General features: G+C 40.8%; 1 protein-coding gene across 1 annotated transcript in view; it reads right to left on the bottom strand.

Moving 5' to 3' along the window:
• Positions 1-20,205: 20,205 nt before the first annotated feature.
• Positions 20,206-26,926, bottom strand: part of si:dkey-12j5.1 (probable assembly chaperone of rpl4) — a 201,100-nt gene continuing 194,379 nt past the window's right edge. Inside the window, exon 11 of the mRNA XM_036558540.1 lies at positions 20,206-20,427. Within this exon, the coding sequence (XP_036414433.1) occupies positions 20,239-20,427 (189 nt within the window). The 3' untranslated portion in view covers positions 20,206-20,238. The remainder of the gene's footprint in view (positions 20,428-26,926) is intronic.

Below are 26,926 nucleotides of genomic sequence, written 5' to 3'. Positions count from 1 at the left end.
TAGATTAGTTAGAGACGGCGTATGGCTCTGTACACACACGCTCATGAGGGAGCACTGCTATTTAAGCATGAGCTGGACTCCTTTGACAATCATCAAGGTCAGCACTGGTCAAACCTGTATTTTCAGTTGTTACATGTCCTCCATACAAAGACATCATACAAAATACAAGCAGTCTGTTTTGGGTTATGTATGTGAACCTTTTGTTATTATCAGTCTTTGTTGCATGTCGATGTCAGTGCATTCAGTTTTGTGTACATGCTGCACTATAGCAATGACTGAAAGGCATATGTTCAAGGACCTTTTACTTGCTTTCTCTCGTTTAAGTCCACTTGTAACATTTGCATGGTTTATGCACCAAAAATATCATATTTTATTTTTACAGGACAATTTCCATTTTTTATCACTGAAATTAAGCAAGCTTTTTTCTTACTGTACCTTAAAGACTGACCAATGCAAATGAATTCTTTGGCTGGCCTGTAAAATGTATTAATAAAAAGTAGTCCAGGCTGAAAGACTTCTTTAACGTGAACAGGCTGGCTGACCTGCGGGGGGCAGGTTGAATAGGCTGATATACATTACTGTGCAAAAGTCAGAGACCACCCCTCATTGATTTTATTTCCTTTCTAAAAATCCATCCAATACAAGTTAATCTTTGGAAAAATGAAATTTCAGAGGAGATTAGACTTTCAGATAATCCACTTGCAAAAGGAAGGGCAAAGTCAAAGGATAATAAGAGAAAATAATAAGAGAAAAAAAACAAGAGTTTCCAAAACTGGAGACTCCTAACAACCACCTGGAAGACCTGATAGACACCAACACTGCCCCCATCAGATAAACAGCACTTAAAGCTTTCATCTTTGAGAGAGAGGAGAAAATCAAGCTGCTTCAGATCTGAAAACATCCACAGGTGTTTCTGTCCATCCTTCCACTGTGAGAAGCTCTTACTGAGAAAATAGACATTAAAGAAGAATATTTGCAAATCAAACAAAGAAACCGCTGATGAGAACAGTGGACTGGCCACCCCAGAGTCCAGACCTCAACACCACTGAATGTGTTTGGGATTATTTGGATTGTGAGAAGCAGAAATGCAACCAACTTCTAAGGCTGAACTTTGGAAGTGTGGAAAACAATCCCTGCAAAACTGAAAGCAAGTCTCCTGAAAAGAATGGACGCTGTAATAATGGCAAAGAGTGGAGAAACTAAATACTAAAGAAAAATAATGTTTAGTTGTTGATGTTTGACCCCGGTCAAATTGCATGTTTTGATCAACTTCTAACTGAAATGAACACTCTATGGAGAACAAGTGTAAATATGGCTGTGGAGGAGGGGCGTGGCCGAACATCACAAGGCGGAGAGCCAGTCACGCCGAAACAGTGAGCTGAGTAGCTGATAAGATTCACCAGTGTTGTTGTTTCTGCCAGCCTTAATTACAGCCATGTCTTTTCTCAGTAGGTGGCAGAGCCCAGAGAGAGGAGGAGATCAGTGGAGTCTGGAGAAAGACTGAAAAGTCCTTGCAAACATGCTCTTTAAGTTTGTATGCTGACTGAAAAGCTGAGTTATTTGTGTTAAAGCTCCCGGTGTCCTCACCCCTCACAGCCTCCCAAAGGTCATCACAATGGCCTTTATTCTGCAAATTTACAGGACGATTTCTTTTCATTTGCCGAGTTTAACATACTGGGAAAAAAATCAGACATAAAATATAAAACGTGCCATAAACTTCGCCACATTTTCACCACAAAATACGTTACATTTAGTAAATAAACAGTAATAGTGCATTAAAATGTGCAGATGTGTTTTCTGTAGTGGATTTGTTTACTTATTTTCTCTTAGATAATCAACAAGTCAAGTCAAGTCAAAGCAGCTTTACAGAAAAATCCGGGTCCGAGCCCCCATGAGCGTCGCCAATGGCGACAGTGGCAAGGAAAAACTCCCTAATAGCAAGAGGAAGAAACCTTGAGAGGAGCCAAGACTCAAAAGGGGAACCCATCCTCCTCTGGGCGACACCGGATAGTAAACAGCATTAGTATAAAATATTATAATACAAAACGGGGGAAAAAACAGGCGGAGCAACGGTTAATTAGATTAGTTTTAGTTTATGCAGCAGCAGCAGCAGGAGGGTCATTTAATCAAGGGCACTTAAATTTATTATGTATGTATTATTAATAGATGCTGCATACTTGTTTTTTCTAATGCTGAAGAATTACTAAGTTGTAATTAATGGCAGTTTTGAACGGAAATTAAATAAATAACTGGTGGCCTCTGACTTTTACGCAGTGCTGCATGTGTTGTTTTTTGTGACATCACAAAAACAATGAATTCAAAACACTGTTTATGCAGCATAGTTGCCGTATGTGGACTGTATTGACTGGTGTTTCTTGAAACTTTGTATACACACTACTTCAAATGATTTTTTAAATGAGCTAGGAAATTCAGATTTAGATTATATGGGCCCTTTAATGCAACACATTCTAGAATATTTTAACTAACCATAAAGTATAGTGATTACATTTGATATCATCAGTGAGCACTTGTGAATTTTTTTTTTTGTTGTTCTTTTACAAAATTAAAAAAATAAACCTGATAAATCTGACATGACAAGAAGAAGAGAAAGGATGAAGAGGGTGGAGAGAAGATAAGAGTGCTGTGATAGATGCATAAGGAGATCCGCGAGACGTTGTCTTGTGTTGATGCTCAGCACTCAGAACAGTGAGAGGCTGTCAGGAAATGAAATGATCCTATCAGGTTTCATAGAATCAGACACAGACGCTGGATCAAGCCTTGAACGGTGCAAAACATCAAGCAGCATTGCTTTTTTGTGGGTGGGAGCTGATAAAGCAGGAGGGAGAATAAGCCATGTTTTGAATGAGTATCACATTTTGGAAACAATTTAGGAAACTAAAGCAGTGGAAAACTGTGACTATTAGAGCTCGGCCTTCAAATTGGGCCTAGCGTCCCTATAGGATTCTACTTGTTTGTTAGCGCTAAGCTAAAGATGATTCACATGTACATTTTTCAACAGCTCTAGATTAAACTCAGACATTTGAAGACATTCTATGGTTTACTTGAAGCTTATGACAGACATACGCTATATGGACAAAAGTATTGGGACACCCCTTCTAATTATTGAGATCATGTTTCAGCCACATCCATTACTAGCAGGTGGATACAAACTCCAGCAGCACTGCTGTCTGATCCACTCGTACCAGCACAACACACACTAACACACCACCACCATGTCAGTGTTACTGCAGTGCTGAGAATGATCCACCACGCAAATAGTACCTGCTCTGTGAGGGTCCATGGGGGTCCTGACCACTGAAGAACAGGGTAAAAGGGGGCTAACAAAGTATCAGAGAAACAGATGGACTACAGTCTGTAACTGTAGAACTACAAAGTGCACCTATATAGTAAGTGGAGCTGATAAAATGGACAATGAGTGTAGAAACAAGGAGGTGGTCATAATGATATGCCTGATCTGTGTATATGACATTTGTTAAAAAGATGATATTATATTTTGTGATATATCACATTAAATAATACACACACACACATTTTCTAAGCCGCTAATCCTTCTGGGTCACAGAAAATGCAGGAGCCTATCCCAGCAGTCATTTGGTGGAAGGCAGGAAACACCCTGGACAGGTCACCAGTCCACTGCAGGACAGACAGACAGACATATACATTTACACACACACTCACACCTAGAGGCAATTTAGAGTGTCCAATTGGCCGGACTGCAAGCCGGCCCTTTTTGTTGTGGGGCGACAGATACAATGCGCCACCGTGCCGCCCATATTAAATAATATATGACTGAAAAATATTATTAATTATTATTATATCATATTATTAGTGCAACTTTACTTCAACTTTTGAAAGTAAATGATGAAGTTATTCTCTGTCCCTTCTTCTCTAAAACTTAGAATCACCACTGAATCACCACTGAATCACCACTGAAGTCAACTGAATATAAGCCAAACAACATACGTCCAGTTTTATTATTAAATGAAAAGACGGTAATAATAACATTCTGATCTGCTCTCAGGAGATGTATGAATTTTGAAGCAAAAGAACATCAACAAACAAATGATATCAAGTTAAGCTGTCATGGAAAGAATTAGATCCTTAATTAGCAGTGAACGTTTTATTCTGTTGGAAAATGTTGTTGAAATTCAATACTGATGAAAAAGTTGGTTTCAATCAGCTCAGATGGAGCCACTGCACTCAGCTGCTCTCAAGAACAATTTCCAAAAAAATGAAAGTAACAAAGTTAATATTGTCAGCCCTAAAATAACTGTTTTCCTGTTTCCGCCTTTGAAGAAGTACAAAGACTTGAGAGCGCTCTGATGTAAACACAGCTCTAAACAGAACTGATACACAAAGTCTGAAAAAGAAGCAAACACTGTGTACATAACTGGCAATTATGTTGTGCGAAGAAAACTGTAATTGAGGAAAAAAAAAATGGGGAGATACAGAAGACACCTGGAAAGGGTGGGCACCAAAGGCTTTGTGGGTTAGAGCTTCACACCAATGACTGGACCACGGAGTCAAGGGGTTCATGGTTTGACGGGGGGCCGACGATGCTGGTGTAGCACTAGAAAGCTCTAAATAAAAGCGTCCTCAATCTAATCAGTGTTGCATCCTTGAACAAGGAATTTTACCTCAAGCTCCATCAAGGGTGTTGCAACATACCACCCCATAAGGCTACAGTTCAGCTCCTGCAGGCCTAACCAATAGAAGAGCTCAAGTGACTGTATCTACCTAGTCCAGCACTGTAAATATGTCTCAGTATGTGCTGATGTACTAGTACAGGCTAAAAATATAATAGAAACAAAAACGCAGACTTACTTTGCTCTGCTTTAAGCTTTAGTTCAGCTGTAGCTGCTTTTCTCGCATCTCTGACAGGAAACATTTCCTCAAAAGTATAACAGTTTGTTGTAAAATGTCTCTTAACATTCGACTGTGTACGAGGCTGAAGTCGCTCCTCATTCACCAGCTTCTTGTTCAAATGTTCCCATTCCACCTTAAATGGTGTCTGAGGTGCCAGAATGTAACTGCTGCACCATTTAAGGTGGAAAATTCGAAAGAGAGGTTGGCGAACGAGAAGCTAACTTTAGCTTCGACTTTTTACTGTTTGACAGTTTCTCGTTGCAGATTAAACAAATCAGGAAACCAGCTTAAATCTTTGTCTTTGCCTTTTTCGTTAGCTACTAGATAGGGGAGATCGTTGTCTGTGTTGCTGTGGTGACCAGCAGTCTACACACAAATCTACAGGGTCAAAGGTTGAATTATCAGTTATACATTAACTCCAACATTTAAGACCATTTATTGTTTCAGCAGAGCTTTATTTTACCGTAAAGGAGGATTATTTTATTTTTACCTAAAAATTCTAATTCTGCTGTGGAGCCACAACAGATCCAGTAGAAGTAGCCAGTAGTAGAGCCACATGTTGCTGACCCCTGACCTAGGTACAATCTTGTATGGGACAACTTCAAGATTTGAACTTTTTGTTTCCAACCAAAGGCATTTAAGGTCATTTCTGAAACTTTTTTATTTCCAACCAAAACTTAAGATTGTTATAATAGTAGGACTACAACAATTGCTGAGTTGAAATACAACAAGCAAGATGATTCTATTAAACGAAAATGAAATAAAAACAAATATAAACATATATTTGTGGTTCACAGACAGGCCTAGAAGGCCCTGAGGGTCTTGCGCTACACAGCGCCTAATAGAAGTACAGCAAATTCAAACACGTACACTGATAAATCACAAAGCAAATGTATGATTACCTTTTATTCCTGCTATTTCTGAGCACACATTACTTGCTGTTTCGGAATTACAGCAGTTATATTCTTTTAGTGTGCATAAGCATTGGGAGAAATAAATGTCAAGCAAAATGAAAGCAGCATAAAGTTATTATTATAAGCCTTCGCCCAAAATAACTACACTGTTTCCCATTTTCCGCCTTCAGTGTTTGCTTTTGGAGTCAGAAATTGTACAGAAGTACAAAGACTTGAGAGCACTCTGATGTAAAACAGCTCTAAAAAGAGCTGTTATGCAAAATCTGAAAAAGACAACGTTATAAAAAGTGTAATTGAGGACAGAAAACTTAAGGAGATACAGAAAACACATGGAAAGGGTGGGCATCAATGGCCTCATAGGCTAGAGCTTCACTCCAAGGACTGGACCACGGTGGAGTCAGGGGGTTTATGGTTTGATGGGGGCTGAGGATGATGGCGTAGCACTAGAAGGCTCTAAATAAAAGTGTCCTCCATCTAATCACTGTTACATCCTTGAACAAGGCATTTAACCTCAAGCTCTGTTAAGGGTGTTGCAACACACCACCCCAATTCCACTTCACCTCAACCCACCATGAATAAATTTAATGCATAATATACAGCACCAAACACAGACAGACCAGATTACTATAGTCTAAGTGGTCTAATGACGTGATATTGATATTGATACTCCCCAACAAGACAAGCCTAAATTCAGACATAAACTGTAGCCCTAGAGAATCATGTCAATATGGATTTTTTTCTCTTTGTTGTGTCTCTAAACAAAGCATTTAACCTCAGGTTTACCTCCTCCTTTACTCTTCCCCCTGTCCAAATAGCTTATAAAGGCCAAAGACTGCCCTGCGGTGGTGCAGTTTCCATGGTGGTGTCACGAAAAAGCCTTAAATTGGCTACTATCTAATAATAAGGCTAATAAAAAGTGTTGCGGCATGACCTTGCCACCAAGCAAAACAAATATAAAACAGACCAAAGAGAAAACCTAAGAACCTTGAGCCTATGAAAGTGAGATCTACCACTTTGTTGGGAAAGTTTGCTAAGTGTCACCATCACAGTTTAGGCATGATGGCCGTAATGTAAAGTGTGGAGAAGCACCTTCAAAGACGTCTTCACTCTTAAAATGAACGTGGGAGAGTGTTACGTCGGTGTGTCATAGGGTAAAATAGCGTACAGAGCAATTCTGACCTAAATCTAGCAGCTCATGTTATCTAGTACACTGTAGCGCAGCACTGCATCCCTCAGCTTCATCAGTTTGCCACACTTTATGATTTAGTACTGTCTTTAAAATTTCTTACACTACAATACCCAGGATGCAGTACGCAAATGGGTCATTCCACAGAAACGTCCACTTTTTTTTCTGTCCATAGGTGTCACTGGTGTTACTGATCCTCACTGGTGTTACACATAAGAAAAGTAACACCAGAGACATTTTTTATGAACAATGCATTTTACAAAATGGCAGCTACAGAGCATCAAACCACATGTCATTCATGGAATATCCACTAAAATATGAAATTTAATCCATTTGTGTTCTGTTTTTTCACAGTTACCTAAGAATAAAGTCGGTCACACCAGTGACTTCAGCTAAAAGCTTCATATGAAATCATGAGCTAAATGAGAATCTCTGATAACTGAAAGACACAGTGGACTCACCATGTGCTTTTCAAAAACCCAGGCTGAATCCCAAACGGCTCTATACTCCGTAAATAGTGTGCTACCTATAAAATAAATAAGACTCGGTGGTGATTTGGTGACCAAAAAGTACTTACAAAGCAAAAGGTTTTGTATTAAACAATGCAGTTTTATCATATGTTCATTCTTATAAGACAAAAACTAATACAGTTATACACTTATACATATTATACACAATATACAGCAATGGATGACCGGACGCTCTCCTCATTCAGCGGTCCATGGTGGCTTGACAACAACACTATACTGTAAATGAACTACATTTCTTGGCGGAATCCTTTATATGTCCATTATTATCATATGCATTTTATCATATTTTATGTTGGCCGCTGTTTTATAGCGAAGGGAATTTTACTCTGCTTCATGTCGTGCCTAACAACACCCTTCCTGTGCTAAAACTGCAGTAACCCACGGCCTCGTGTGGCTTATTGCTTTAGTGATCAACATAGCCAGATTTCGAATTTCACTTGACGGTATAATCATGCAACAAAATAAACACCACAATTTTCTCCATAATGGATGAATTCAATATGATAAAGAGAAATGTGGAACACTGATTTGGACTAAAGCTATATACACACTGGCCTTCAGCACAGACTTGTAGCCAGGGACAAGTTTATTAGAGAAAAGGAGCCAAACTCAGTTAAGGTATCTTGCTAGTTAAGTAGATTTAGGTAGCTAACATGCTAACTTTAGCTACTGGCTTTTTCATCTGTCAAATCATTTCCATCACTTGAGTAACTCAAACTTTCCATTGTAATGATGAAAGAAAATTAGCAAAGTTACTTGATTACAGTTTTATGACTGCTGCTTTCTATAGCAGGGCGGCACAGAGGCGCAGTGGCTAGCACTGTCGCCTGGGTTCGATTCCCAGAGTTTGCATGTTGTCCCCATGTCAGTGCGGGTTTTCTCCCACAGTCCAGAGACATGCAGTCCAGGCCAATTGGACATGCTAAATTGCCTCGGTGTGTGTGAATGTATATGTCTGTCTGTCTGCCCTGCGATGGACCAGCGACCCGTCCAGGGTGCTTCCTGCCTTCCGCCCATTGACTGCTGGGATGGGCTCCAGTTCCCCCCATGACCCAGAAGGATAAGCGGCTTAGAAAGTGTGTGTGTGTGTGCTTTCTGTAGCAGTAATGTTAGCATGGTCTCTGATTAGCCAGCTAGCAAAAAAAAAATGCAAACGGCCTCCTCCCAAACATCTATATCAAGCATTTTCAAGGTTAGTAGTTTTTTTCACAAAGTTAGAAACATCCAACTACCAAGGAAAACATAAAATACCACATATTACATCTAAGGTAAAGTATAAACAGTTTCACAAATATCAACTATAATCATATAAGAATGTCTCTTGTTTAATTTAAAATAGCCCTAGTTTAATTCAACACTTCAAATTACTTTTTACTTTTAATTAAGAGAGGCTGTCTGTACTAATTAGCACTTAGCACTGCATCGTATTTATTAAGTTTGACCCTGAAGACTAGAGTCAAGTTTTTCTCCTGTTCCTTGTCAGGAGACTATTAGTGGCTTTTTGGTCTTACAGCGACTATCAGTGTTATCTGCGCCTCTCAGAGGAGTATTACTGCTTGTAAAACATGAAAAGTGAAGGTTAAGAACACAATGAGGAGATTAGCATCAGCTCTTATCTCTAAGCCATCCTGTAGGCATAGCTCGGTGTGTTTGTACGCGGCCGTATCAGATAATTGAGAAGTTCTGCTCTGTTGGAACACTTTCAGCCTCTGGTGAAAACCGGTCACACGTATTACTCTTGCTGCGGATGAGGGCAGTTTGACCCTGGGGGTGCCAAGTCTTCAAGTTGCGATAACAGTACAACAGCCTTTACAGTATTTTTTTATGGTGCACAATCATGTGCCATCTATTTACTGTAAACTCCTGTGAGAGTAAAAAAAAAAAAAAATGACTAGAATTTGTTCTCCTCCTCGCTCCCTCCCTCAGAACAGCAGTAACCTGGAGCCTAATTCGCATCCACGGATCTTTCTGGTCGAAGATAATTTTCCTGTTCAGCCGAGTGTGAATTCTTCAAAGAGATGGAGTGGATATTTTCACTTTGTCGTTCCGAATTCACCGTTAAGCCGCGTAAGAGCAGGAATGAAGAGGATTTTAACTTCCACCTCAAGGCTCTGCTGCCTCGCTTTCTTAAAGGGCTCATATCATCAAATTTTACTCACTTTTGTGAAACTAAAACTTTGATGGAGAATCTAACCATTGTTTAAGTTTGGCCCTCCTTATTGTGGCTATAACAGCGTCCACTCTTCTGGGAAGGCTTTCCACAAGTTCCTGGAGTGTGTCTGTGGAAATGTGTGCCCATTCAATCAAAAGACCATTTGTGAGGTCAGACACTGATGGACGAGAAGGCCTGGCTCACAGGGGATGTTCTAGTTCCTCTTAAAGGAGCTCTGTGGGGTTTAGTTCAGGGCTCCATGCACGTCAAGCCATGTGTTTATGAATCTTGGTGTGTATACAGGGGCTCAGTCATGCTGGAACAGGAAAGGCTCTTCTGCAAACTGTTGCCACAAATATGGAAGCTTATAATTGTCTATTATATCTTTGTATTCTATAACATTAATATTCCCCTTCACTGGAACTAAGGGGCCCAAACCCAGAGAAATGGACCCAGGACATTATCCCTCCTCCACCAAACTTTACTGTTGGGCCCATGCTTCTCAGCAGGCAGTGTTCTTCTGACTTCCACCAAACCCAGACGTGTCCATCAGCATGATTCATCACTCCATAGAACACGTTTCCACTGCTCCACGGGCAAATTTACACCTCTCCAGCCGACACTTGGCATTGCGCATAGTGATCTCAGACTTGTGTGCTTCTGCTTAGCCGTGCAAACCCATTCCTTGAAGCTCCCAATGCACAGTTCTTGTGCTGATGTGGCTTCCAGAGGCAGTCTGGAGCTCTGTAAAGAGTGATGCAACTTCAGCACTTTGTGGCCCGACTCTGTGAGTCTGCTTTGTGGCCCGATTCTGTGAGTCTGCTTTCTGGCCTGACTCTGAGTTTGCGTGGTTTCCTTCTTTGTGGCTGAGCTGTTGTTGCTCTTAATCTTTTCCATTTCACAATAATAGCACTCACAGTTGACTGGGGAAGATCTAGCATGGCAGAAATTTCAGGCACTGACCTGGGGCGGGGGCAGCATCCAACGACAGTGCCACGTTTAAAGTCACTGAGCTCTTCAGTATGAACCATTCTATTGCCAGTGTTCGTCTGTTGAGATTGCAAAGCTATGTGCTTGATTTTATCCACCTGTTAGCAATCAGTGTGGCTGAAACACCTGAACTTAACAATTAGGAGTGTCCACATACTTTTGGCCATAGTATAAAAAAACAGCCTGTTTAGTTGTAGGCATAAAGTTGGAAATGGTCATGTTTTTGGTACATAAACCTACACAGACGTCACGAGTGGAACTCAAGGGCATACAAGAAAAACACAGCCCCCTTTAAACCTAAAGCTGGTCCTCCAACTTTAAATGAAGCAATATAAAAGCAAGCATTTTTCTTCTCATTCGTTAATTTAATTGCTAACCCTCCCGAGGATGTTCGGTTTACCAACAGCTGGAACGTTGCGAAGATCAGTTGCCGAAAAATCGCATTAGACTTTGATTATGTTCCAATTTGACCCCCCAAAGCCTCGGCTCTTAATTACATCGCGTGGGCTGGAAATCAAAGCCCATTGTCTTGGCAACCTTTCGAAAAACCACAACTCTACGGAACAACGAAAGATGGGAGATTATGAACAAATGAAGAATAAACGACAATAATCAGTTCAAGGCGAAGAGCTTTTCTTTAATGTCTTTCGATTTAGAACAAAACAAAAAGGCATCGACTTCCTAAAGACAAACAACAAAAGTGGGGAGGGGGGGGAGGGTGTGATACTCATTAGACTGGATAATTAGACACTCGTTTTCACACAATCACCAACCCTTCTCTTTTTAATTCCTATTATTGTGGCATCCGAGAACAAAAGCAGGGCATTGTTGTTGTCGAACACAGAAGCGTTGGTAATTAAATCTTGTGGCAGGTCTCCCTCTAAACAATTACCCACAAATAGAATAGAAAAACAGCCACCAACATGATTATTCATATGTAATACACACCACTTTAAAACAATGAAGGGGTCACACAATATGATGTTATTGACATTCACCATCAACATTTTATAGTGCCTGCTGTGTAGGTGTCCAATTACAGACTGTAAACCATCCGTTGTCATGCACGATTTGTCAGCTGCGCTCTACCCCATTCAGCACTGGTCAATTTCTAACTGCAGGACTGCTGTTGACCAGATGTAATTTGGACAGAGTACCATTCTCAACACAGCCGTTACTCTGACATTGTAGTGCGCTTTGAGTGTATCAAGCATCAGGTGTCACCGTTAGGTTGAGAGGCCTCTACCACCCAAAATATCCAGCCATCAGCAGTTCTGTGGTCAGAGACTATTAACCAAGGGCTAGAGAATGGAAACTGTGCATCAACCGACAGCAGGGGTTCTACCAATATGGCCAGTGAGTGCATATATGTTAGGGGGTTGTAAATGACCAGTGATGAACAGTTAAAAGATGGCTAACACAAACTGTATATGGCAACAGATGGACTGGGCCAAGATTGACCTACACGATTGACCTTATAAAGTGGCCATTTAGTCATATCCACTTTTGTCATTCATGAAATCAACAAACATTTGATTGCTCTGGTCTCATATAATGCTGCTCAGATAAGAATCCCAAATATTATCTGCTTTAAAAGTTGTTGACACATAAGATGCCTCAAAATATCCAGACAACCATTCTAATTAGTGCATTTAGCTCCTTTTACACAATTTAGTGCTAATTTACACCATTTTCCTCTTACCCCAGATCTAGTGGATCAGCCAAGACATGTTTGTCCAAATTTTGCTTCTGTAGTTTTGAAGTAAAGCTATGAGGCTAATGCTAACAAACACAGACCTCAGTAGGCACTCAGATCTTTTTCATAAATATATCCTCAAACCTCTCTTCATTACGATTGCACAGGCTTGTCAACGTGGTTTAGGCCTCAGCATGATACAGTGTGAACTATGAAAACAAACTCAACTTCACTGTTCAGTTGAACGCAGCAGAGCCAGTGGCGAACTGTGAATCTTAAACCTCGGCGCTCTGTTGTTTCTTTTTATAAATAACTGTTAATCTTGAATTTTCTAACCGTATATGAATATCGCTGCTGTCGGAAGAAAACCCTGTATCTACAAAATGGTAACTTTACAGGAGAAGGAAAAAACCTACTTCACTTTTAATGTAAGTCAATGGAACCAGAATTTTTTCCAAGTCATTTCTGCGCCGTTTCTTTGGGTCCATTCATCATGAAATTTACATATAATGTAAAGAACAACAGGGAATTTCAAATTATGTCAAAAACTGAAAAATGAAAAAAATGGAGATATAAGGTGCGATATGTATACACCGATCAGGCATAACATTATGACCACCTCCTTGTTTCTACGCTCATTGTCCATTTTATCAGCTCCACTTACTATATAGGTGCACTTTGTAGTTCTGCAGTTACAGACTGTAGTCCATCTGTTTCTCTGATACTTTGTTAGCCTCCTTTTACCCTGTTCTTCAGTGATCAGGACCCCCATGGACCCTCACAGAGCAGGTACTATTTGGGTGGTGGATCATTCTCAGCACTGCAGTAACACTGATGTGGTGGTGGTGTGTTAGTGTGTGTTGTGCTGGTCTGAGTGGATCAGACACAGCAGTGCTGCTGGAGTTTTTAAACACCTCTATGTCACTGCTGGACTGAGAATCGTCCACCAACCAAAAATATCCAGCCAACAGCGTCCTGTGGGCAGCGTCCTGTGACCACTGATGAAGGACTAGAGGATGACCAACACAAACTGTGCAGCAGCAGATGAGCTATCGTCTCTGACTACATCTACAAGGTGGACTGACAAGGTGGGAGTGTCTAATAGAGTGGACAGTGAGTGGACACAGTGTTTAAAAACTCCAGCAGCACTGCTGTGTCTGATCCACTCATACTAGCACAGCACACAAAAGGGGGCTAACAAAGTATGCAGAGAAACAGATGGACTACAGTCTGTAACTGTAGAACTACAAAGTGCACCTATATAGTAAGTGGAGCTGATAAAATGGACAATGAGTGTAGAAACAAGGAGGTGGTCAGAATGTTATGCCTGATCGGTGTATATATGAATGTAATCTAGTGTCCATATGCACGGATGTGTGTGCACACGAAGGGGAATCAGATTCTGTGAGCAGAGCAGAATTCAGCCCAACACTCCGTCTCTAAAGCAGCTGTTCATTCAACTACACAATGACGTTGTGTCAATTTTTATAGTCCACAGTAGGTCATCATAAACAAGAGTGCCTGACCTTGATGGACACCTGGATGTAGTTGAATTATGTAATGTAATGAATTATGAAATTGGGATGTGTTTTTTTTAGGAGATTGAAATGATTATTGACTTCTAGTGTTTGTTAGCAACGTTAGCCTCGTAACTCCAGTTTTAAACTAAAGAAGCAAAATTTGGACACAAAACATGTCATAGATGATCAACTCAATCTCAAGTTGAAAATTGGGTGAATCTGATTTTTGCTAATAGAATGGGACACTCTGGAGCAGATGCATGTAAGTCTTTGGTCACCAGGCCCAATGCCCGCCAGAGTGTCAGCTAGAGAGATACGCCCCAGCACTGGGCTGTGCAGCAGTGGAACTGCCTTCTCTAAGTGATAGAACTCCATCTAATACCTACTGAATGAGTTCGAGTGATCCAACATCAGCACTTGACCTCACTAAAGCCTTCCTGGAAGAGGCTGATTCTGCAGTAAAAGAAGGACAAACCTACTATTAATACCCTTTATTTCATAAGAAATGTTGGATGAACAGCTGTCTGCACACTTCTGGAAATATAGTATATCCTAATTGTTGCACATTGTTGTTGTAAATAATAGAAACAAATAAAAGGGTGGGACCATAGAGTAAACATACCTAGATGCCGTGTTGTCTGTTGTTCTCTATCTGACGGTGATACGTCTGCACGTCCGCCATGTTGGAGAGGTCAAGATCCGCTTGTAAACAAATTCTCTTGTATTGAGAGACGATGCGTCTCCTCACAACTTCCTTATTACTCAACCGATTTTCACCAAATTTGTTTTGTTGTAATCCTCAGACACAGATTAATCTAGTCTGCCCTGACTGCTCTCGGCAGCTTTTATTTCTTTAATAACTGATCGTGCTAATTAGCGAATAGAAACACAAACTCACACACATCAGCAAATCCATCAGTGTGTGAATCACTTCTAATCTTAATACACATAAAATAAAATAAACCCCCAAAACACAGTAAGAAGGACGAAAGGTAAAGTTGGCTTCCTATTCGCCAGCTTCTTGTTCGGGTTTTCCCGCTCCACCTTAAATGCATCATTTAAGATGGAACGGGAAAATTCGACCAAGAAGCTGGCAAATAAGAATCTAACTTCAGCTCCATGTAAGAAGGTGCTAACGTTAATCTAGTATGAATATCTACATGATCAAGGAATGCTATAACTCACCCAGCTACAAAGCTTTAACCATCACTGTAAATAAATAACTACTACATAACGTTAAGATCCCTGAATAGACTATTAAATGAAATGAGCTTAATATAAAACCAGAGAAAAACAATCACATCAACAGGTTCTCTGTGCTTCATTAACCACACGGCCTTATCTACATAAACATCACACAAACAATACACATCACACAAACATGAGTGTGGATCACTGCGTTCCCTCCGTTATATAATCCTATCTCACTTTCTGAGTGTAATATTCTTGAAATAGTGTAATTTTGGACAGTATCTTTCTCAAACTGCCGCTCTGTAATGGCACTGAATGCAGTCCAGCAGCGATGTTGACCGCCCCAAAACGTGCCTGTCTGGACCCAATGCAGCATCTAGGTATGTATATCTATGGGTAGAACTCTTCTGCTGTCACTTCTGCCCACTCCTCTACAGCCGGATACCCTGGCCTCGCCATGCTTTATTTAGCCGACGCTCAGCTTTCCCCATTATGGCCTTATCGCCTAAGAATCACGATAAAAGGTCATTTCATTCAATCTGCGGCCGGCGCACAGGCACGGTCATTAGTCTTATGGGAATGTTTTTATACGCCGGTGAATTATGAGAACACATTGCCCCCTGCGCATGGCGTGCCGACCTTGACGTTGTTCAGAATAAATGTTTATCAAAAACACGCTCTTGTTCTGCTTTGTCTCTTTCTCTCTCTCCTGCTCCCACACACACATAGCCCTCTACCTCAACATGAAAGCATCTTCCCTATGGGCATTTATCTGCAGCAATGGCAGGGATGCTTCCCAACACAAAAGGACCGCAAGCACACACAGTCTCCTCAGCTCCTGCTAATCAAGCGTCCTAAACCAATCCAGGTGTTTAAAAATGCGCTGCCAATCTCTCGAAGCGGACGACTTCTAAAGGTTGTAAACAGCGGAAGCTGTAGACGGAGCACACGTCATATTGTCTGGCCTCAGTAATAGCCGTCATCCGCAGGGGAATAATAAGTGCGAAGAGGCCGGAGGAATTCAGGCCTTGAGAAAGCTCAGCCTGGAGAATGATAATGAGGGTGATAATACCGCAATAATTGACTTTCTGCAGGAATTCTCCGTCTGCCGAAGCCGACGGGCCCCCTGATGCTTTTTTACCATTATTTCTCCCTTTTTGGCTTTCGCTTCCCATGGTCAAGTAGAGCGTAGCCTCAGAAAAGGTAGTTATAAAAAGGTGGTCTATCAGCAACGCTCAAACTCAGAAAGTCTAGACAGCACAGCAGCCGAGGAGGGACTGGATGAAGCATTGTATCTTGCATGATGTGTCTTTCAGGGTGTGGCTGGTTAAGATTCAGGTCTACTCTTAGAAATAAAAAAAGGGCTGAAAAGTTGGGGCAAGGTCATAGAAGAAATACTTCAGGTTGCCTAAAGATTTTCATTCACATTTAGTCATTTTTCAGATGCTCTTAACCAGAGCGACTTTCAGAACATGCAAACAGTAGAAGCCAATGCAATGCGAAGTACCTGCAATAACCTAAGACAGCCAAACCAAAGCTTGCTGTAGTTAAATTTGAGTAAAGTAATAAAACATAGAGGTGAGATGCAGAGATTTGAAGAGAAAGGACACAGTAAATAGGAAATGAAGTGTGAATTAATGCAACAAGGTTTTAGCCTAGATCCCCCTGAAGAGGTGAGTCTTCAGACCGTACTGGAAGGAAGTGATGGAGTTCAGGTGGAAGTCTGTTCCACCACTGAGAAGCAAGGACACTAAAGCAGCAAGATCGAGCCTCCATGTTTAGATTTTCAGAAAGTCCAGATGTCAAAGATCTAAGCTGACATGCAGGTAAGTGGTTCTGGACCATGATCTTTGAAGCCTGGAACATGAGAACCAGAGCTTTGTATTTAATACTTGCTTACACAGGAGTGGAGTGATCTCAGCAGAGCACTGGCATGGAAGAACTATGGGGAATTGCACTAGTCAACTCAGGAGACAACTAGAGCTTGAACCTGAGCAGCCTCTGCAGTCAGAGCGGGTTGTATTCTCCTGATGTTGTGTAGGAGGAATCTACAGGATCTTGATCTGAAGCTTCAGCCTCAAGGCTCTCAACGACACCATATGTACCACCTTAAGGTTTCCTAAATGGATGTTAGCTTCAACATGCGGTTGTAGGGATAACATTTGGTTGGTATAGAACATTTACGTTGTGTGGTTCTTCACAACTGCATCTCATTTACAAAAATTCTTGAAAGAGCCATCCACTGAAAGGTTCTTGGAACATTTGTGGTTCTTGTATGGCAGTGGTCACCAACCCTGTTTCTGGAGATCCACCTTTCTGCAGAGTTTAGCTCAAACCCTGTTGGAGCCTGACCCATCTAATTACTGCCTTCAGAAGTGACTGAATAGGTGAACGAGGTGCGTTAAATTTAGGTTGGAGGTGGAACCTGCAGGAAGTAAGCTCATGAGGAGCAGGGCTGGTGGATTTAATTTTACAGCATTGCTCCAAAGGACGCTTGATGGCACAAAGAGTGTAAGGAGGTGTGTTACTTTTGTAATGGAAAACCCAACTGAATTTAGAGATTTTATGTGAAATACTGAATATTTGGTCATTTTTATAGAGGTTATAGTAAAGTATACTGCAACATAAAGATATAGTACAATGAAAAAGTAAACATTTATTTTTATGACAAGATTGATGAGTGTAAAAAAACTCAAATACACTTAAGAGTCAAAAGTTTTTAACACTATCATTTATTGGATTTGGCAAACTAGGCCAATTTAACTTTCTTCGCTAAAGATCCAGCCTAGCGGCTTTCAAAGACACAATTAGGAGTGACATTGTTATGGAAATTCTGATTACATTTTGTCTATTACTTGAAATATTAACTCATAATTTGTTATTTTTTTTATCTAAAAAATGATGTTGGATGGGACAGTAATGCAAATACTAGACAGCAGTGATGTGTAAATCCACTCTGACCTGTATTCAAGCGAAAACAGTACAAACATAAGGTATTTAACATTTTATCTTATTAACACGATCATTTTTTCGTGAATATAAGCTCATTCTAAAATTGATACCTGCTACAAAAAGTTGGAACAGGGTAATTTGAGACAAGGAACGCTGTGAAGTGTTCAAAAACCGTATTTAATGGGTGATGCAATCATGTTTGGGTATAAATGGAGGGTCTCGGAAGGGCCTGGTCTTTTATGAGCAAGGATGGGTCGAAGCTCATCACTTTGCTGAAAATGCACCAGCGAATAATCCAACAGTTTATAAACAATGTTTCTCACACAGCATCAACAATTTTAGGTATTGCTCCCTCTACAGGTCAGAACATTATCAAAAGATTCAGATCTTTCTAAAGCTCTGTGTGAATGTCAGAGCCGAAAACAACAACCGAATGCCTGTGACCTTCGATCCCTCACATGGCAATGCCTTAAAAACTGGCATGCTTATTAATAAGAAAAGAACCATTCAGACTGTTACCAGCGTAAAGTCCAAAAGTCAGGGTCTGTCATGGTTTCGGGGTGTATTACTGCTCATGGCATTAACTTGTACATCAGTGAAGGCATCATTAATGCTTAAATATACACACTTTTAAGCAACATTTCGCTGCAGACCAAAACCTTTTATCTCATTTTTGTTTTTTCAGTTTTTGACATAATTTGAAAATGCCTGTGTGTAAATTTCAAGATGAATGAACCAAAAAAAAGATCCAAAATGACTTGGAAAAATGTCTGGTTCCATTGACTTACATTAAAAAGCAAAGACTGTTTTTGTCTTCTGCTGTAAAGTTACCATTTTGGAGATACGGGGTTGGGTCTGGCAACAGCGATACGCTGCCTCCGACATCAAGGTGTTAAGTCACCAGGTCACATTCTGCATGTGTTATAAAAGCACTCAGAGAGTGAGGGTGCTAGACTGACCAGCCTGCAGTCCAGACCTGTCTCCCAGTGATGTTTGGTGCATCAAAATACAGGCCAGTGCAGCTGTGCAGCTGAAGAGTTTGTATAGCATTAGTGGAGTGATAAAACTGGATCATTTGCTGTTCTCAGTTCCCAAACGATTACTAAGTCCTGTTTGAAAGGAAAAGTGATGTTACACAGTGGTAAATATGCTCTTGTCCAAATGTTTGGAACATGCAGAAAGCAAATTTGGAACTAGTGTATACTGAGAAAAAAAACATTTATTTCCTAAGGTGAAACATCAAAAATCTGTACTGTTTTCAATTCAAATCAAGTCAAACACGATTTACTAACCACTGCTTTCTGTTTTTATTAGCATTTCACAAACCGCCCCAATGTTTTCAGAGTAGAGGTTCGTAATACTGCTCTTTTTGATCCTGGCCCTGGGACGGCCCCCGTGCACTTTCTCGTTTCCCTCTATTCTAGTTATGAAGGGCTCAGTAATTTGCGAGTAAATTAAATCAGTGCATCAGAGCACCACAGTCTTTAAATGCCAGCATTGGAAAGTACTAATCAACACACTGTACAACATCTTTTACTTGCTATCTATCTATAAAAAAAACCCAAGAACAGGGATTCATCAGCATCAGTTTTCATCAGATATTAGCATATGACTTATTAGCATATGGAGCTGCTGTTATTAACTTCATGCGCGCTGCAGAGAGGAAGAAGACGAGGCTGGCATTTGACTTAAAAGTCATTTTTAATCCCTAATGACATTTTCTTCTTATTACATACAGCCCACAGCGATCATATTTATAATATGATTATAAAATACACAGGAGGGTGGAGGAGGGGGGGGTGGTAATTGAAAGGCTCAAAGGTCTGGAGTGAGTGTAATATAAACACTCAAGTTCTTTCGGCAGCGGACTGTTGTCACGGTGACACGAGGCAACATACACACTTTGGGTTCTAGTACGAAGGATAAAAGGCACTTGTTATAGCAGACAAAACAAACTTATTAAGAAAATGGATACTGGTTGATACTAAGAGAGAGAGAGAGAGAGAGAGAGTGATGGGTTGATGATTGGATGCCGAAATGGGGTTTAACTTTGTTGTCTGTTCTGAAATAATGGCAGTGTGGTCATCTGACAAATGGACTTGTAATCCTTGTATTCCTTCTTATTGTTGTAGACAAAACAGGCTCTGTAATTTGAACTGAAAAACAAAGCAATGAAGGTTGAAAAGAAAAAAAACAGGAAGCAGGTACAGATGGGTGCATTCAGTGCTCCATGGCTTCGTCTTCCTCCTCATCCTCGCTGCTTTGGATGAAGTCGTCTCCGATGTCGTCTACAGAGGGTCCGGCTTCGTCGTCGTCGTCGTCAGCTACCAGCTCTCCTCCGAGTTCTCCCAGCAGCTGCTCAGTGTGTTCCAACATAGGAGGGTCCTCACAATGCAGCTTCACGTAGAGCTGTAAGGCACACAGGGATAAAGATAAAGGAGGGTTGTATAAGTGAAGGTCTTCACTTGGCGAAATCATTACACACTTTCCTCAAACCACATCAGGCTGTCAAGATAATTTCAGAAAGACTTGCTTATGTGATTTCTAACACATCCTGGCCTGTTTCATTCAGTGATGGGCATTCTGGCTCTTTTTAGGAGGTCAGATCAATCAGTACAGCTCCCCGGCAGTTTCAGCTCCCAAATGGCTCTTCCTCAGCATTCAGTAGTATCCATCAACAGATAATATACGCCGATCAGACATAACATTATGACCACCTCCTTGTTTCTACACTCATTGTCCATTTTATCAGCTCCACTTACTATATAGGTGCACTTTGTAGTTCTACAGTTACAGACTGTAGTCCATCTGTTTCTCTGATACTTTGTTAGCCCCCTTTTACCCTGTTCTTCAGTGGTCAGGACCCCCATGAACCCTCACAGAGCAGGTAGTGTTTGGGTGGTGGATCGACAAAGTAGGGGGGTCTAATAGAGTGGACAGTGAGTGGTTTAAAACTCCAGCAGCACTGCTGTGTCTGATCCACTCGTACCAGCACAACACACACTAACGCACCACCACCATGTCAGTGTTACTGCAGTGCTGAGAATGATGCACCACCCAAATAGTACCTGCTCTGTGAGAGTCCATGGGGGTCCTGACCACTGAAGAACAGGGTAAAAGGGAGCTAACAAAGTATGCAGAGAAACAGATGGACTACAGTCTGTAACTGTAGAACTACAAAGTGCACCTATATAGTAAGTGGAGCTGATAAAATGGACAATGAGCGTAGAAACAAGGAGGTGGTCATAATGTTATGCCTGACCGGTGTATATGTTTATCATTTTTTTTAAAAATGTAATATATCAAGTATGTCAAGATCATGTCATGATGCTAACTGATTTTTCAAAATGTGTGCATGATTCAGTGGCTTGATGTTAATACAGTTATTCAGAGTGGTTTGGTGTGAAATGGTTGATTGTAGAGAAACTTTTCTTTACAGTGGTGGTGATAGGAACAAAGGGTTGCCATGACTACAACACAAATATAGACATTTTATTAACGATCAAAAGCTTCCAGTGAACCTACACGTGTCTAAGCTTTATATGTAATGTCAACGAGGGTAAAACAGTCAAAAATAAGTTTTCTTTGGGGACTGTTCTTCACATATTCCTCCACTATAGGCCAAAGCCTTTAGAAAAATAATGCCAAAAACCAGAAAACTAATGTCTCTGATATGACTATTCATAACCATTTCATGTAACATAATAACTTTCTGTGAGAGAGCTTTTAGAGGTGGGCATCTAGTTCCACTGTGAACAATTCTGACCACTCTGAAGGACTGTTTACATCTTAACTACCTAATGCAACAATTTTGAAAAATTGGTGGAGTTCCCACCAACCAGTTAAACTGGTTTGATAAGAAGACTTTCGAAAAGCACGGGGTCACAAAACAGTCAGACAAGCAACCTGATATCAACAAAGTGAAGAATTGCCTGAAAAATGCCAAAAACAAAACCAAAACCAAACTAACAACAAGAAACAGGTGTTGCTGATAATGAGGGGGCGGAGCTGAAATGTCCAAGAAAAAAAACAGGTGGCTGCCCCGTGATGTTCAAATACAGTATCATAAAAATCTACCAATTAGTTTTGTCTTAATTTACCGAAGGAAAAAAAAAGTGAGCCGGCTCTCAAATTTCATATATTTATTTATTTATTTTATTCTAATTTAAAGCATGTCCTCTTTTACTAACCGCCCGGAAATGAGTGTGCAGTGGACGCTTTTAGCCCCGATTTTCCAGTCGCAGATGATTTTTGTGGGATCAGTGACAAACCACCCGGCTTGACGACAAACCGCTGCACCCACTCATGTAGCGTAAATGATTCAGCGACGCAAATTTCTCAGCCTGCGAGCTCTCGCAGCCTCTCGCAGCCTCTCGCACATGCCCAGATATTTTCATGCATGCTTGAAATTCTCGGCAATGAATCTTGTTATGTGAACTCTACTAAAACAGACAAACAGTAGGAGCAGCGATGAGCCAACGAGAGTGCAAGACAACTTTCAGGGAGTGAGGCAAGAAATAGCAAAATCTGCGAACAGTGACCGAAGCTGCTGCTCACCGCTGCAGCGGTCAGGTTTGGAGCAGCCTCTGAGGGTATATTTGTGGAAGCTTTCTTCTCAGTACCGGCAAAGGCCACTCGTGTCCTGTATGGAGCCAGGAAAGAGAGGGAGGCAGGGTAGGGCCCTGCTGTGTAAGAGCAGGGGCCGGTGTTAAAAATAGTTTTCTTTCTTTTTTCCTGCATGAATTAGTGCAGAAAGAACCACATCATGAACTCCTTTACCTCCACTGTGGCACGTGATGGACGTGTCTTGTGTTTATTTCCCTCAGACAGTGGAATATTTTCCCTTCAAGCAAGTCACGGACCTCTCCAGGTAAGAGGTTGTGTAAGTATGTGAGCCTCGTGTGTGGTCACTTGTGAAGGCATTAGTGAGCTGATCAGCTAGCCATGCAAACTCTGCAATGCAACGTTTTTGGTAACACTTTCTATGAATGTCATGTTTATAAGCATCTATAAACACATTCATAACATGTTATAATGCATTCATAAGGCATCATAAACATGACTATAAATATTTATAAAAATGCATTACACATTATAGCCATGCTTATTATGCATTATGAATTGTTAACATAATGCATTATAAGTACTGTTCATAAATTATAAGAGCTCATAAGTCGTATTTATCCGCTCTAAGTAAAGTGAAGCGTACTGTACTAAAGCCTCCTCCAGTGTTCAGAGTGACGCTTCAAGTTGAAGTATTTACTGAAGGATTTACTGAAACACTAAAACATTCACAGTAAAGCTCATTACAGGCTTCAAACGTCAGAGTTTAAACTAGAGCTGCCATCAGTGTTTTACCCAATGTGGGAAATGTAATGTACACCACCGTTAGCTTGGCACTAACTTAACACTGCATATCCAATAGAATGCCAGCAGAAATTAGCATTACTGTACTGTAGTGTAGTGATGCTACAGAGTGAAGGGTTCTAGCGCTTGACATTAGAACCAGTGAGGGAACAAATTACAATGACAGCGCTCTACTATCTCGCCTCTCCCTCTCCAGGCCTTCACTCCACAGCAACTTCACGCTCAGTGTGATGTCAGAGAGGGTTCAGGGGAGGGGCTGATGGGTACTTGGTTTGCTGTGATGTAATGTAACATTTAAAGTGAGAGCGCTGGGTAAGAAAAGCACATTATAGCAATAATTCTAGGCTGGACAGCTGGTTTGGAGCATCTGAATATTCAGGACTGAAGCCCCGAAGATGCAGCCCTAACAGCACCAGCGGTGAGAAATAAAATATTGAAATCCTGTAAATAAACTTTGTTTTTGTCTTTACTTTACACCCTCCAAGCTGGCACTGACAGTATAACGATATTAACACGACTTCTAATGCATTATATTAACAATTCATAATGTATAATAAACATGCTATAAAGAGTAATTCAGTGTAATTCATTTTTATAGATACCATGTTTATAATACCTTATGAATGCATTATAACAAATGTGTTTACAGATGCTTAAACTATAAGCTATAGGTTTGAAATAGTGAGGTGTTTACATGCACTCAATAATCTGATCAGATTTCTGCAGTTATCCGATTGTTTAGTCATGTAAACACCATACTCCGATCTAGAAATCTGATTAAGAAATCTGATAAGGAGAGCTGGATTTTAGCTCAGTAATCAGATTTCTAAGGGCACGTGAACTCTTAGAAATCTGTCTGACTCATGTAGACCTGGAGTTTCACATTATCTGATTACTGAAGTGCATGTAAACGCGTTGATCAGATTACTGACAAAATCTGATTTTCTGTAGTTAACGGACATGTAAACGCAATTAGTGAGGTCCACACTTAAGGCAAGACACTTTTTAAACATTTTTCAGATTTCTTTTCAACTCATCATTCAAACTTTAATCAAAACTCAACATAAATGTTTAACATGTTTTGTCCACTAAGTCTAACTGTACTTTCCAAAGGTACTTTCCAATGAAGACGGCGACCTCTGAACCACATCATGTTATACATCAATGAAAGGCCTATTAGAATTCAATTGGAATCTCAGATGTCTATTTTCTTTGAACTAAAGATAACATCAACATAAGCAGTGCCTGTTTTACTGGGCGACGCTATTCTTGAAATTGTTTTTCTCTAAATCTGCTCCACATTCAGAAGCACAAAGCTGTCTGCATTCTAAAGCATATCACAGAAGGCTTTCACAACACACAGCTAATAGCTGGGTTTATGCTTCAGTTTGGACTAAATGATGACTTGAATGTTTTATTATGTAAAATCCGTTCTCTGCAGTGTGTCTTTACCATGGAATAAACAGTTCATGCCCAAAGGCTTTACTGCTGAAAAAAGCCCATAGAAAGTATTAAGTGCTTCTGTTGGTTTCTGGTGGTTTTGTAATGTGGTTTGGCTTTTCTTGATGGGTTGATATCACAATGTAAAGGATCCTAATGGTTTAAGAGGTGACCTGAGACTGATTCCAGACGCATTTGATGGCTTTCTACTAGGCTTTAAAGGTGTTGTATAGAAAACTAGGGGTCTGTATTCATAACCATTAAGCCAGTTTCCGTTCGGAAGCGAAATCATTAAGTTTTAATCCTAATGGTTCTAATCGTTATTTTTCAGTAGGGTAGATTTCTGATGGTTTTTTAAAATTAAAACAATACACAAACGCTTGCATGTTTTATTAAATAACATCTCAGATACATACATCAATCAGGCATAACATGACCACCTCCTTGTTTCTAAACTCATTGTCCATTTTATCAGCTCCACTTACTATATAGGTGCACTTTGTAGTTCTACAGTTACAGACTGTAGTCCATCTGTTTCTCTGATACTTTGTTAGCCCCCTTTTACCCTGTTCTTCAGTGGTCAGGACCCCCATGGACCCTCACAGAGCAGGTACTATTTGGATGGTGGATCATTCTCAGCACTGCAGTAACACTGACATGGTGGTGGTGTGTTGCGCTGGTCTGAGTGGATCAGACACAGCAGTGCTGCTGGAATTTTTAAACACCTCAGTGTCACTGCTGGACTGAGAATAGTCCACCAACCAAAAATGTCCAGCCAACAGCGTCCTGTGACCACTGATGAAGGACTAGAGGATGACCAACACAAACTGTGCAGCAGCAGATGAGCTATCGTCTCTGACTTTACATCTACAAGGTGGACTGACAAGGTAGGAGTGTCTAATAGAGTGGACAGTGAGTGGACACAGTGTTTACAAACTCCAGCAGCACTGGGGTGTCTGATCCACTTGTACCAGCGCACACCACACACCACCACATCAGTGTTACTGCAGTGCTGAGAATGATCCACCACCCAAATAGTACCTGCTCTGTGAGGGTCCATGGGGGTCCTGACCACTGAAGAACAGGGTAAAAGGGGGCTAACAAAGTATCAGAGAAACAGATGGACTACAGTCTGTAACTGTAGAACTACAAAGTGCACCTATAGAGTAAGTGGAGCTGATAAAATGGACAATGAGTGTAGAAACAAGGAGGTGGTCTTAATGATATGCCTGATCGGTGTATCTAAATGCTGCTCACCTGTAACGTCTCACCCTGGGTTCACTCCATCCCTGACCCCTCCAAGAGCTGAGATAATAAACTTCGCTTGAGCTAATAAAGAAATAGGACGGCCCTGACAGTCAAAGACTCCCCTGAAGGGAAATGTCAAGGTCAACTGGATGAGGGTCTGTGTGAACTGGTACTAAAAAAACGGTGGCCTGTTATGTATAATGTACAAGTATGCATCAGAAACCTTAAAAGCAAGTCTGAGATTACTAAACAACTCAACACGGTTTGAGCCAACTGTGATGATTTGTATGCCTTGTAGCTCGACATTGTTAAGAAAAAAGACACTGTCCAGGGGCTGAATTACAGAAACTGTCCATCTTTTCTGTATAACTGAAGGATCTGACAGGCCAAGATAAGATTTTTCACAAATTCGTACTACAGAAGCAAATCTTCTCAATTTAAGAATCGTTTCTGATTTTACAGGAAATCTTAACCCACTCAAAGTCGACAATCAACTGTCATGCCTGTTACCTAGCAACCGACCATACGCGCACAGCTGAAACAAAAACACGTCATCAAAATAATGAAGCTAGTTAGCCAGACAGCTAATGGTAGGGTCAAACAAAACTAAAGTGTGATAAACTGAAGGTTAAGAATATTGTGTCAGCGCTTCGTACTGTTTATCAGAGTGTAGCTGCTCCACAGTTTCAGTCTCCATTTCCCAAACGCTTTAGCCGAGCGCGCTAACGTTACTCCTCCTAATAAACAGACACAAGTTCTGCTCTGTCTCCTCATTATTTCACTGTAATATTTCATCACACGAAGGTAATAAGAGGGGCGGTGGAGATCGTGTCTGCAGCGTCTGGGGTTTTTA

This window comes from Colossoma macropomum, unplaced genomic scaffold, assembly GCF_904425465.1.
Source record: "Colossoma macropomum unplaced genomic scaffold, Colossoma_macropomum, whole genome shotgun sequence".
In the NCBI taxonomy this organism is placed as follows: domain Eukaryota; kingdom Metazoa; phylum Chordata; class Actinopteri; order Characiformes; family Serrasalmidae; genus Colossoma; species Colossoma macropomum.
This window is presented reverse-complemented; position numbering and strand designations above follow the sequence as displayed.